At 37.9% G+C, this 14,704-nt stretch overlaps 1 protein-coding gene across 1 annotated transcript in view; it reads right to left on the bottom strand.

Annotated features, from left to right (window-relative positions):
• ARHGAP10 (Rho GTPase activating protein 10) overlaps window positions 1–14,704 on the bottom strand; it is a 446,487-nt gene that overhangs the window by 245,698 nt on the left and 186,085 nt on the right. The window contains exons 9-10 of the mRNA XM_006886993.1: window positions 14,398–14,504; window positions 11,817–11,911 (exon numbers count right to left, since the gene is read on the bottom strand). Of these exons, the coding sequence (XP_006887055.1) occupies window positions 11,817–11,911; window positions 14,398–14,504 (202 nt within the window). The remainder of the gene's footprint in view (window positions 1–11,816; window positions 11,912–14,397; window positions 14,505–14,704) is intronic.

Below are 14,704 nucleotides of genomic sequence, written 5' to 3' on the forward strand. Positions count from 1 at the left end.
ATATATTATGAGACAGAGGGCAAACAACCGTTAATTTCATTGTTATAAGGCTCTATTTAGTTTGTAAAAGGAACATTGTGATAATTTTTAAATGCATGTTACATATATTGTTTTACTAAAAATTTACAAAGAAGGTAAAATTGAATACTAAAACCAGTTTTATTTCCTAAAAAGACAGCAAAAGAGGAATACAAGAATAAAGATCAGGTAGAACAAATAGAAAACAAAAACTACGATAATTTCTGGAGTGAGCAAAGAGTTAAATAAAATAAGTGTAAACACAAGAAATACAAATGGCCATCAAGCACAGAAAAAAAATTCTCAACATCATTAGTCATAAAGAAAATGAAAATTAAGTGCACAATAAGGTATTATCACACAGTCACTACAGTGTCTTAAATAAAATTATTAACATCATTAAAATTTAATAAGAAGGTAGAAAAATGGAACTCTCATATACTGTTATTGGAGACACAAAAATACTTTGAAAACCTGTTATTTTCATAAAAAGTGAAGCCAGATGCAGCAAGTTCCCTCCAACGTATAAATCTAAGAGAAATGGAAACACGTCTACAAAAACCCTCGTTTACAATTGTTCTTTTCTGTTCTATCCACAAATGCTGACTCAAAATCTAATGCCCTTCAAAATTCATCTTGGGTATAAACTCATATCAATGACAATTCAGATTTTCATTTAAATATCAAAACTAACATGAAACATGACTTTCAGTGTACCACTACCAATAATACTACCTTCAGAGAGAAATCCTTTAGTCTATGAAAAATATAAAAGCCTGAGTGAGAGGGAGAATGCTGTTTTCTAACTCTACCTACCTCGTGTTTTACCAATTGGACTTCATTTCTGTAAAAGTAACTTATTCTTTTTTCTTTCCATTTGAAACTTAGCAGAATGCTCAAAAGACTCATCCTCACCATTTGATATTGGATAAAGCTACACAGACACTCTGGCTCCTCTTCACCCCTTGCACTGTACCTAAATTAAGCTATCAGTACACCTTTTTGGTGGGAACTCTGCTAGTTCAAATCCACTAGACGCTCAATGGGAGAAAGGTGGAAATCTCCTCCCATGAGATTTATAACCTCTTATAAACCTGTGTGGGGTTAGTTTTGAGTCAGTTTCAAATATGGCCTCCTAAATATATTTATGCAAAAGAAAAACAATATAATTCCCTTTCATTACACAAATATTTGTTTAGAGGGTTTGTTTTGCTAGTCTCTGAGTTCCTTTAAGGTCAGGTTTGTTATCTGTTCTATGCTTGAATTTTCCAGGCTAACCACAGTCAACAACTGCCTTAGGTAGATCCCTAGGCACTACAAAATACATTATAAAATATTTGTACATATCACCACATTAGCGTGATGTACAAACAATCTTATTATTATCCAACCCAATTTCAAGGACTTTTCTACGTTAACTCATTTTAAAATCACTCCTGTAGATTGACAAGCAATAATGCAATACCGTGCATTAAATAAAATATTAAAGACATTAAATAAAATGACTGATAGACTCTAAAGTCTGTAATGCTTCAGATACATGGAAGATTTCCTCCTCCTCTCATCTAAGTGGGGAATTATAACAGTGAAAAGCATCTTGCCATCCCTACAAGAGTGATGTACTCAGAAGCAGGCAAAAATCAACCAAATATAATATTTTAAATGTCAGATCAATGAGAGCAAAATGGGAAGCATTTTCTTTAAGCAGTGCCTGAATGTGGTGTGTGGGAGAACTTCACAGAATGGTAATTATTTATCAAGCAAATGTGTGGGGGTCACAGCACACTGTGGCATGTGGCAAGCATGCCAATGAGGCGAAGAGCTCGTTATATAACACGATTGTCGGGGCAGGGACGGGGGTGCGATTTCACCCTTCAGGGAAGAAACATCTCCTGACAGCCTCCAGCTTGCCATAGAGAAAACAACCGCGGGCAACACGATTCCTCCAGCCCAGGATGAGTGACATGATCAGTTCACAGCTTGGGATTTGAACTGTGGCTGGCATGGAAAAGTGACTGCGCTGAGTCATTTTAAGAGCCTTAATTTAGTAATGGTAAGTATTTCTTTATCTGCAGCTTATTTCAGCAAATATGTTCTTATGCATTCAACTAAGACACTATCATTCACATGCCATAAAATTTACTCCCTTAAAGTGTACAGATTAATGGTTTTCGGGATAGCTACACAGCTGTACAACTGTTACCAAAATCAATTTTAGAATTGATTAGTACCATTAGCAATCACTTCTCATTTCTCTTCAAGCACCTCGCTGGAGGCAATCACGCCTGGCTGTTCTGTCTCTACAGATCTACCCATTCTGGAAGTTACATAAGGTGCTGTTGTGACACAATGATTAAAACATTCAGCTGCTAACCAAAAGTTTGGCATTTTGAATCCACTAATCACTCTTTGGGGTAAAGATGAAGCAATTTGCTTCCACAAATCCACAAAGGTATACAGCCTTTGAAACACAGTTGTCCTCTGTCTATAAGTCCGCCATGAGTTAGAATTTACTTGATGGCAGTGGTTTTGGACATGACATCCAAATGAAACATGTGATCTTTTATAAATGGCTCCTTTCACAGAATAATAATGTTTCAACGCTCACCCGTGTTTTAGTTGCAGATATCAGCACTGTATTCCTTTTATTGCCAAATAATATTCTATTATTCGGTTAAAACAAATTTCACTTATTGATCATTTCACAATCATTTGAACGTTTCTATGTCAGGCCATTATGGTAGATGGTAAGGGAGCTCTGACAGTGTAGGAGTCCATAAAGAGTTGTGCTGCCAACCCAACGGCTGCACCTTGCTGGTGGTTCCAATCCACTAAAGGTGAACAATCTCCTCCTGTGCAATTTATACCCTTGGTAATTCAACAGAGGGTCTGCTATTAGTTGGTCACGACTGAGGAATATTCATTCAGAGAGAGACGACTGAGGAACATTCATTCATTCAGAGAGAGAGAGAGAGAAAGAGAGAGAGAGGTGATAATGTTGGTGAGAACATTCATGTATAAAAGTTTGTGTGTGGACCCACACTCATTTCTTTGGGTGTATACCGGAAGCATAATTTCTGGTCTGGTGACTGAGGGGAGCTCTGATGTCACAGTCAGTAGAGAGCTGTGCTGCCAACTCAAAGGCCACTCCTCTCTGGCATTTACAATCTATCAGTCACTTTGCAGAAGAAAGACAAGAGCAATCTCCTCTCCTGTGATTTACAACCTGGCAAAGCTACAAGACGTTCTGCGAGGAGTCAGTTCCACACAATAATAAAGAGAATGATATGGTGACTCTATTTGACTATTTGAGGAACTGGCAAACTGCTTTCCAAAGTGGCTGCACTGTTTTGGAAATCTCACCAGCCGTGTACAAGGATCCCAAATTGTGTACAAGGATCCCAAATTGTTCACAACCTTACCAACACTTCTTATTGTCTCTTTTATAGTATTTATCCTAAGGAGTGTGTGGTAGTATTTCACAATCTGCTGCCAAAGGCTTCCATAAAAGCTAAAAGGCAAGGATGACCTGCCCCAAGCCATTATATTTTTAATTGTTTCATATGCATGTGAAAGTTAGACAATGAGTAAAGGAAGATTAAACAACTGATGATGCCTTTGAATTGTGGTGTTAGCAAAGAGTGTTGAAATTGCTATGGACTGCCAAAACAACAAACAAGTTTGTCTTAGAACTGTAGCCAAGGTATCCTTATAGAGACAAGGACAGTAAGATTTGGTCTCCTATACTTGGATATGTGGTCAGGAGGGGTCAGTCCTTGGAAGAAGACATCATTCTAGGAGAAGCAGAGGGTCAGAAAAGGAGAGGCAGAACTTCAAGAAGATGGGTTGGCACAGAAATTGCAAAAATGGACTTAAACACAGCAGAGATTGTGGGGATGGTGTAAGGTCAAACAAGGTTCCCATCTGTGCTACATTATGGGGTCACCACGAAACGGACCAGTACAAGTACCAGGAGAAAGGAAGTTCAGATTTTTCATGTGCTTATTGTCCATTTAAATGTATTTTTATAAAGATTGCTATTCAGATTCTTTGAAATTCTGTTATTTGCCTTTTTTGTTGTTTTATTAAGTATTAAGAGTTCTTTAGTTCCTTATCAGATCATGTGACTTGCAAATATTTTCTATCATTCTAAGGTAGAATTCTATGGCTGTCCTTTTCCTTTCTTGATGATGTTTTGAGTGCTTGTGTTTTTCAAAGTTATCTATCAATTACCTACGATGTGATGGATCAATTCTGTGACTGGAGTGGTGGGAATGAGTGCGTTTGAGATGGCTAGGTTGGCACAGGACAGAATGGCATTTAGGGTTCTTGTACATAGGGTCGCTATGAGTCGCAAGTGACTTGATAGCACGTAACAACAACAACATCAATTAAGAACATATTTAAAGTAACCTTGGAGTGACTTGAAGGGTGATAAAGCATACGCCTATCTAACAATTTATCATTGATGCAGTCATTTTCCCCTTTTGTCTTATTCGTAGCTTACCCTAGTATTGTTGTTGTTGATGTTGAGTGCTGTAGAGTTGACCATGGCTCAGAGCAACTCTATAAACAACAAACAGAAGTCCTGTCCACTCCTGCACCACCCTCACAATCTCTGCCCTGTGCAAGCCTACTGCAGCCGTCACTGTGTCAATCCAGTTTTCTGAGGGTCTTCCTCTCTTTCACAGACCCGCTATTTTATTCTCTTTATATTAATTTTTTTTTTAATTACTCAAACTTATAGCTATCAAGTTAGAACCAACTCAAAGCTAACCCACTAGTGGGTTTTCTGGGATTGTAAAAAGTTCGAGAGGAGACTGCCCCGGCCATCTTTGTCCACAAAGACACTGGTAGAGTCATTCCACCAGAAAGTATAACCTTTGAGTAAGCAGTGCAACTCCCGACAGTCTAAGCCACCAGAGTTCCCTTCCCTAGTACTAGTGGAAAGAGGATATTTCTCAGTGTGTCTTGCAACTGGAATGGCCATATGATTACATGAAAACCAATGACAGGTGAACAAATACAGTGTACACACCTTTTAGACCATGAGAGGATGTGCTATATGATAAACAGGAACAAGTATTTTGAATTGAAGTTGACTTCGGGGAAAACAAATAGAGCAGGGTTTGACACCACTGCACAACCTCAATCTCTAGACTTCCTGAACATAAAGAAAAAATAAAACAACAACATAAACTTTTACATTGTTTAATCTATCTTGTTTTGTTTTGATGTTACATGCAGTGAAACATTATTGTAACTAGCACATGAATTAAATGAAAACCCTTGATTTACATGCCATCGGTACAAATGGAAGCCCAGGCTCCATTTTATTAAGTAGCATCTAATGTCACATTACTGCTTGGCAGCTTTTCCAACACAAGGAGGGGGGGGAAATAGCAAAAACTGATACTAAGGAAGAAAATAAAATACATTCATAGTAAACATAGCCAGTCAACCATGAAATTGATCTATGAAGGTACCCAGTAACAGCTTTGTACAGATACATTAGAAAGCCACTTAGAATGCTCAAATAGTCCAAAACGGGGTTACATTTATTTTCCTTTAAAGAGAAATGGAAACATTGGAGATTCTTGTGTGGTGTGCAGGAGGGGGGCCAAAAAAAAACACAAACAGAACAACAAACCAGCTGATTGACAGTTGCTTGATTAAATCTAATCCCAATTCTGACACTTGTGAGCAACAATTCAATTTCACTTCATCCAGCACAAATGTGTTGAATGCCATGTATAAAGCGTTGCATTTGGTATTAAAGTATGGATGCTAAGTAAACCAAGGTCCTTACCCTCATGAAATTCATAATCTAATCTAATAGACAGGCAACAAATTACTTACAAATCCCAGTAGTCTGCTCGGGCAGTAATAGAGAAAAGCCAATCTTGTTCAAACATATCACTAAACACGGACTTCAAAGCCCTGGGATTCTGCTAGACCTCAAGTTACAGAAATCTCTTCTCCACATTTTGTTCTATCAATAAGACACTAGTTATAACATATCAATAATGGGGATACATGAAACTAAAGGCTCATAAACACTATTTGGGGAACATCAAACCTGAACAGGTATTTCTTTGGTTAGAAATGAAGAAATAAAGACAAAAGGAGTCTATAATTCAAATGAAAAGCAGCTTGACTCTGAAAATACAGACATCTCCACGTGAAAAAAAAAATCCTTCAGAGTTCTCAAACTTATTAGATTAACATGAATTACTATATTTTAAAAAACAAAGATTTATAGACTCAGTAGTAAAACTGTGAAGTCTTTTATTTATACATAGATAAAATGATAGATAGATATAAATATTATATAAAAACAGCAATACTTTGCTTTTTCTTCCAAAGATGCCTTTTGAAATCTTCTGTTCAGCTACTTCATATCCTCATATCTTCCCTTTGCTTTAGCTTCTCAGCATCCTAGTGCAATACTCAGAGAGTCTTTTCTGACATACACCTTGGTCTTGTCTTCCTTTTTTGCCTTTGAAATGACCTTTTGCATTCTGCATAGATGTTGTTGTTGTTGTTATGTGCCGTTGAGTCGTTTATGACTCATAGCGACCCTATGGACAACAGCCCTAAACCGTGCTCTATCCTGTGCCAATCTCATTGCCTCTGACACACCCATCCCGATTACCCCAGTCACTGAATCAATCCACCTCATAGAGGGTCTTCCCCTCCTGCGCTGTCCCTCCACTCTACCCAGCATGATGTCCCTCTCTAAAGACCTGTCTCTCCTTACAACATGTCAAAAGTATGTCAGACGAAGCCCCAGAATCCTTGCCTCCAAGGAGCAGCCTGGTTTAATTCGCTCTACGATGAATCTGTTTGTTTTCTTGGCATTCCATGGTACATTCAATACTCTTCTCCAGCACCACAGCTCAAAGGTGTCAATTCTCCTTCTAGCCTCCCTAGTCATTGTCCAACTCTCTGATGCATAACAAGTGATTGCAAAAACCATGGCCTGTATCAGGCAGACCTTAGTCTCCAGAGAGACACCATTGCTCTTGAGTACTTTAGAGAGGTCCCTGACAGCAGACTTTCCCATCGCAATACGTTTTTTGATTTCCTGGCTACTGATGCCAAGAGTGTTGACCGTGGAGCCGAGCAAACTGAAGCTGTGAACAATCTCAATCTCTTCACCATCCATCCTGATGCTACCGATTGGTCCAGTGGTGAGAATTTTTGTCTTCTTGACATTGAGCCTCAGTCCATATTGAAGGCTGCAGTCCTTCCACAGCTCGTCTGGTCTTCTTCATTCATTAGTGTTCAAGACCTCAAACCTGTTACTAAGATATTTTATAAATGCAAGTGGGAAAGACTCAAGATCCTATTTGGGTTCTTGTGGCTTTGCTTACTTTTCTTTAGCTTCAACTTGAACTGATGTAATCAATTGATGTAATGAGCACCTGATCTAGTTTTCACAGCTGATACTAAGCTTCTCCAGTGATTCTTTCCATATATATAATCAGTCTGATTCCTGTATAGGCTATAAGGTGAGGTCCATGTGTATAATCGTCATTTTATGTTTCTTATAAAAGGTATCCACAATGAATAAATCATTGATGATAGAAAATTCTATTATCTATAGCCTCATTTCTGTCACCAAGTCTATGTTTAGCAAATAATATAAAAGACCATGATTCACTGGAAGAGATGAGGGAAACAACTGTCTGAAAGGAACGTATGATTAGGCATTACATGTATGACAACAATTTGGAACAAGAGGTGCATTCATTGCAAAGTGGACTGGAGGAAGGAGAAGGGAGGGAGAAAAGAGGCAGAGGGAGAAAAAAATGTGCAACAATAAATGAATTAAAAACAATCTTCCTAAAAACTTTCATTAAAATTACAATAAAACTTTAAAAAAAAAACCAAGTAAACAAAGGCCATGATTTAGATTAGGTGTACCTTAGTCTTTAAACTGACCTCACTGTTCTTCAGCACTTTGTAGAGGTCCCTAACAGCAGACTTTCCCATTGCAATATGCTTTGTGATTTCCTAACTGTGGATGCCAAGAATGTTCATTGTAGATTCAAGCAAGATTAAGTCAGTGATGAATTCTACCTCTTCTGTATCTCTCTAGATGTTTCCTATTGGTCTAGTGGCGAGGATTTTTTGTCTTCCTGGTGTTGACAAATAAACCAAATAGAAGGGTGTAGTCTTGGATCTTCTGCAGCAAGTGTTTCAAGTTGACCTCACTTTCAGCAAGCAAAGTGTATCATATACATAATGCAAGTTGCTGATGAGTCTTTCACCAATACTGATGCCACATTTTTCCTATACAGTTCAGCTACTGAGATAATTTGTTCTGCAGAATGAATAGGTATGGAGAAGAAACGCAGCCCCGATGCACACCTTTCTTGATTTTAAATCATTTAGTGTTACTTTGCTCTTTTCAAAGAACAGCTTCTTGGTCTAGATATAGATTTTGCCTGAACATAAATAAGTGTTCTGGTATTCCCATTCTCCTCAATGTTAGCCATAATTTATTATAACCCACACAGGTAAATTCCTTTGCTTAGTAAAGAAAAAAAAAAAAAACACAAAACACAGCCATCATTCTTGTACTCTCTGCTTTTATTCAAAATCTGTCTGACATAATAGTATCCCTCGTGCCAAGGCTTCTTCTAAAGCCAGCCTGAATTTCTGGTAGTTCTCTGCTGATCTACTGTTCTAGTCATATTTTAATAATCTTCAGCAAGATTTTATCTGCATGTGATACTATTGATATTTCCACATTCTGTTCAATCACTTTTCTCGGGAATGAAAACATAGATGTCTTCCAGTTGGATAGCCAAGTAGCTATCCTCCAAACTGTTTGACATACCTTGGTGAGCACTTCTAGGGTTTACAGTAACCTTATGTTCAATAGCTTTGAAGCCTGCCCTTTCCTGAGTCAGTCTCACTGACTTCAACACACTTAACCCCATTACCCCAGTTTCTGTGTCAATCTCCTCTAGGGTCTTCCTCTCCTACACTGTCCCTCCACCATTCTGAGCATCATATCCTTCTCCAAGGACGGGTCCCTCCCAGCCATGTGCCGAAAGTATGTGAGATGGAGCTTCAAAATCCTAGCCTCCAAGGAGACAACTGGTTTCACCCTCTTCAAGACAGACCTATTTGTTTTCTTGGCAGTCATGGCATGTTCAATACTCTTCTCCAGTACCACAACTCAAAGGCATCAATTCTTCTTCTGTCATCCATAGTCGATAATTTCCATGGTCTGCTGGGTCATCCTTCTTGGGAATGAAAGCAAATAATGTATCTTTCTGTACTCATCAGGCTCTGACAACAAATATGGAAGACAGCTATCCTGACAATTTACTGGAAGTTATCAAGTCTTGATGCTGGATGAAATCATAGAAGTGCAAGTCTACGGCGGATAGCTAAGGGCTGAGTCTCAGAGAACTCCAATATCAGGAAGCATGAGAAGGAAACTGGCAAAGGAGCCTGAGACATAAACAACCAGAGAAGTGGAAGAAAATCAAGCAGGTCAGATGTCATTGAACCAAGCAAAACAAGCATATCACTGAGGTGAAAGTGATGAGCCATGGCAAATGCTGCTGACAGGAAAGTAACATGAGGACTGAGAACTGACCAGTGGACTTAGTACCATACAGACAACCTTAACAAAATCAACTGTAATGGAGAGACAAGTCTGATTGGAGAAGGTTCAAAGGTAACAATAAGAATTAAATTTAAGAAAATAAGTAATAGCTCTCTGAATAATTTGTTTATGTTTATGGAGGAGAGAAATGAAAAATAAGGAAAAGACAAGACATGTGAAGTCCAAAGAACTGAGGCATTTGAATTATGGTGGTGGTGTAGCTGTTAGGTGCCATTGAGTCACCTGCAACTGATAGTGACACTATGTACAGTAGCTCTGAATTCTGCCCTGTCCTGAGCTAATCTCACTGACTCCAACACAACCACCCTCATTGTCCCCAGTCACTGTGTCAATCTGATCCAGGATCTTCTCCAAGGATTGGTCCCTCCTGGCCATGTGTCCAAAGTACATAAGACAGAGCTTCAAAATCCTAGCCTCCAAGGAGAAACTTGGTTTCACCCTCTCCAAGACACACCTATTTGTTTTCTTGGCAATCCATAGTATGTTCAAGACTCTTCTCCAGCATAATAACTCAAAGGCATCAATTCTTCTCATCTTTAGTCATTATCCAGCTCTCTGGTACATAGCAAGTAATCGCAAAGATCATGGCCTGGATCCGGTGCACCTTAGTCTCTAGACTGACATCATTGCTTCTCAGTACTCTGGAAAGGTCCCTGACAGCAGATTTACCTAATGTAATTCCTCTTTTGATTTCCTGACTGCTGGTGCCAAGAGTGTTGATTGTGGGGTGAAGCAAACTGTAACTGTTAACAACCTCAGTTAGTCCAGTGGTGAGAATCTTTTGTCTTCCTGATGTTGAGCTTCAATTCATATGGAAGACTACAGTCCTTGACCTTCTGAAGCAAGTGCTTGAGGTCCTCCTCAGTTTCAGCAAGCAAGGCTCTATCATCTGCACAATGTAGGTTGTTGATGAACTACCAGAAGAATGAAGAAATAGATTTTCAAGAACTACTGTCAAAATGTTCTTTAAAAGGGAGGATGGCAAGAGTATATACTTTGTACATGTTATCAGCTGAGACCATTCCCTGGAGAAGGATATTATGCATAGTAAAGAGTCAGGAAAAAGAGGTAGGTACACAACTATATTGACACAGAGGCTGCAACAACGTGCTCACATATGGCAGTGATTCTGAGGATGGCCCAGGACCAGGCAGTGTTTCATGATGCTATCCAGACGGTCACTGACAATCACAACCAACTTGATCACACGTGACAAGATCAAATGCCAACAATACGCTACTTGTCCTTTTCATGGAAGCATCAAATTATCATGGCGTCTAAGGGTACATGCTCATGAACTTGCTTTTCAATTCATTTACTGAAAGTGGCACAGAGATTTCTCTCTCTGCCCTATGCCTATAGACTCAGCCAAGTGAGGAGGAAGCATTAATTATTTTTGTATGTGTAGGCTCTGACCTGAAGTGAACTTACGTTTTCAAAAGAAAAATCTTATATTGTAAATTTTTATTATACAACAGCCTTATCTAAAAACCATTCTTCCCAAAACTGGAGCTGGCAAGGAATCACTGTTTGGTCAGCAAATAGTAAGGAAATATTCTTTGAGTACCATGAATTTCCTTACTGCCTGTGGATGGCATGGAAACAAATACCAAACACACAGTAACACTGACAGACTGGTCTTTTTTGGGGTTTTTTTCCCCCTGAGGTTTGTTGTTGTTCCACCACTGTTTTTTACTTCTTCCTTTCTGGAAAATATCATTTCATAATTCATTAACACACATGTGTGCGCACACACACACACACACACACACACATAAAATCTCACATAAATGACTATTACTCTGTGTCAACAATTATTAGGACCTTTCCTAATATTGTTATCCATTTCCTCACTCTTGCTCATAGTAATCTTTCAGTGCCACAGGTTAGGCATCAATCAACAATGAACCAACCATTCCAAGGTCATTTCTTAACTGACAGCATTGCTTAGAATGACTCCAAAGGCAAGATTAGTTATCACTCCACAGTTAAACATTGTAAAAATTGAACTGCTCCTAATGAATCTAGCCTGGAAATGGAATAACATTTATCCTGACCATGGAAATCTAAGTTGCCATTAGTTTGTACTTAAAAACAATTTTTTAAAAAATTGCTGTTGTCAACAAGTCCAATAATTGTAACAACTTACCGGTCAGCAACTTCTACATCAAAACAAAACCTTCTGTCAATGGAGTCAGTATGCCGTTTTGTACATTCTTTTAAAAAGACGACATCTCCATCTCCCTGCAAATAATCATTTTATGTATTATCAAATCATTTCAAACATTTTCAAAATACAGTATAAATATATAATACTTACAATGGGGAGGAAGCAAAATTCACATTGAAGGCCCTTCTTTTTATCTTATTCTCTTTCAGAAGAATTTCTTTTAACCTCTACTTAACAAAGTAGCTTTTAATCATAGTTATTCTCCTTTCCTTAGTCAATATTAATTTTGACTAATGAATTAATAATCTACTATTCATACACTAGAAAATGTGTTATTCTTTTATAACACTCTTTAAAAAGAACACTTTTGTATCTTAAAGCATACCAAGTGAAGCAGTAATTATCTAAATAAGCACTTTTGATCTGTGCTGCTAACCAAAGCCAATCCATTCAAATCCACTAGTGTATCCATGGAAGAAAGGTGGTATCTCCTCCCATGAGATTTACAACCTTCAAAAACCCAGCAGAGGATCAGTTATGAATTGAGCCCAATTCAATGGCAATGAATTGAGTCTGAGTTGTTGATTAAACAAGGGGAGGGATCTAATCAGGTAGGGTAATAATCTGAAGCAAGAATCATTTAATCTGTGCAGTTTTTCTGTGCCGTAAATGAAGAACCCTGATTTATGTTTACTTTAAAAAAAAATCACAAGCACTGTGACACTTTAAATTAAGGATTGGACTGCTAACAGATAGGGGTGTATCCACTAGTCACTCCACAGAAGAGAGATGAGGCAGGTTACGTCCATAAAGATTCTCTGCCTTGAAAACACTGCTCTGTCCTACGGAGTCACACTATAGGTGTGAATAAACTCTACAGCAGTGGGAATGGGGACTTCTTTCTTTCTTTTTTTTTTTTAATGTATTATCTTATGTCGCTGACTCACATACTCTCAGGGCACTAAAAATACTTAGGAAGCAGGAGACAGCCTGTAATGTTGGTATACTATATTGGAATACTGATCCTTAGCAAACAATAACAGCAGGAATTCTGAGTAGATATTCCTCAGAAATAAACAAATTCACAGCAGTTGGGTTGAAACCAACTCATACCTTACCCTCTAGCCATTTCTCAGAAGCTGCATACCATAGGAAATTGTCCATCTTTCTCCCAAGGAGCCACTGATGGATTCAAACTGCCAAAGAGACACTGCCTTTGGGTCAGCAGTGCAATTCCCTAAGGACTAAGCCACCAAAGCTAGTTTAAATTTGCTAAAATGTGAGGATCACTGCTTAACAGTAAACATTCATATACAAATTTTTTTTTAAAACCCTCTATAATCATTACTCACAAAATGCAATTATTATTTAGCAGCTAAATTAGAAAGACATCAATAAGTAGGCTTAGTAACTGAATTAAATTGACTCATATAAACAACATCAAATTTGAGATTGTTCCATTTTTATTAGCCTTTAAAAGTGATACGTTGTCTTCTTCCTCTTTTCTGTGGCCCTGATTTTCCATGTCTAGTTCATTAAATTTTTATGCAAATGGGATTATTATTATTATTATTATTATTATTATTATTATTATTAAAGAGCTCTTGTGGCACAGTTCATAGTATATGTTTTCAAGAAGAAACACCATATAGAAAATAGGTATAACTTAGGTATATATATTATATTTTCTATTAATGTCAGGGAAAAAAATGCCCATGTAGCATAAAACCATACATCCAGCAGTGAATGATTTAATCTGCTTTCTTGAAATACGTGACTATTTATGTTTAATATTGTTGTGTCCAACTTGTGTGTCTCTAGGCCATAAGTTATTGTTTCTATATAAAACGCATATAATGACTATGGTCTTCTTAAAAGCTCTCACGCTTTGTTTATCATTTACTTCTTTAGGAGGAGGTATAAACTAATGGAGAATACCTGAAGGAGAACTTTATAAGCCTAACTGAGCAATGACGACAGTCACCACAAATCATTCTACATCACAATACTGTAGCCTGTGAGTACATGTTTGCAAGTCAGATTCCCTGTGAAAATACTGACAGAGCAGGGCACCATCTAGCTGAGCTTTGATGGAGATGTTATCTTTTTCTTCCACTAACAGTGACATAAAAAGGATTCTACTTTACTGAAAAAGAAAAAAAAAAAATAAAACCTGACCCATGCATACAATTCTGAAAACACAGGTGTGAATCTGTCTTATGTTTTACTATATTTATAAACATATTGTCTTTCTAATTAAAAGAAAGCAAACATTTTAAATTCAATACAAAATAAGACTGTTTATCATTAAACCCCAATCCACCCACTGTCATAAAGCTGAGTCCTCCACTGGCTTTCTGAGGCTGTGAATCTTTACAGGAGGACACTGCCTCGACATTCTGTCATAGACAGGCTAACTGGTTTTGACCTATCAACCCTTCAGGTAGCAACCCAACACATAATGTACTATACCACGGAGGTTCCTTAAATGTCATTAAAATGACAGTCTCACAGACCATCTCTCACACTAAGTACAAAGGGTGTAAAACAAAATACTTACAAGTTTGCCCCCAGATCTGTGCTCAAATGGGATCATGGTGAGCCTCTTGGCTGTCTTCCGGTACATGCAGTAGTGTTTCACCCAACTAGAACCAAATGGAGCAGGCCCTTCAACAGAAAAACAGAACTTCAAGTTTTTCCCCTTCAAAAAGCAGATATACACAGCTCCAAACACATTAATAAAGCAAGAAAATCCAACAAGCAACTAACACAGCTACCAAAAACTAATCAGCAACTCTGTCAGTTCTAACAAAATGGGTTGAAATCTGTGGAAGATAAGAAGGCTCATGTACATAATTTGAAATGGA

Source organism: Elephantulus edwardii, unplaced genomic scaffold (genome assembly GCF_000299155.1).
Source record: "Elephantulus edwardii isolate Elephantulus edwardi_28Jun2011 unplaced genomic scaffold, EleEdw1.0 scaffold00053, whole genome shotgun sequence".
In the NCBI taxonomy this organism is placed as follows: Eukaryota; Metazoa; Chordata; class Mammalia; order Macroscelidea; family Macroscelididae; genus Elephantulus; species Elephantulus edwardii.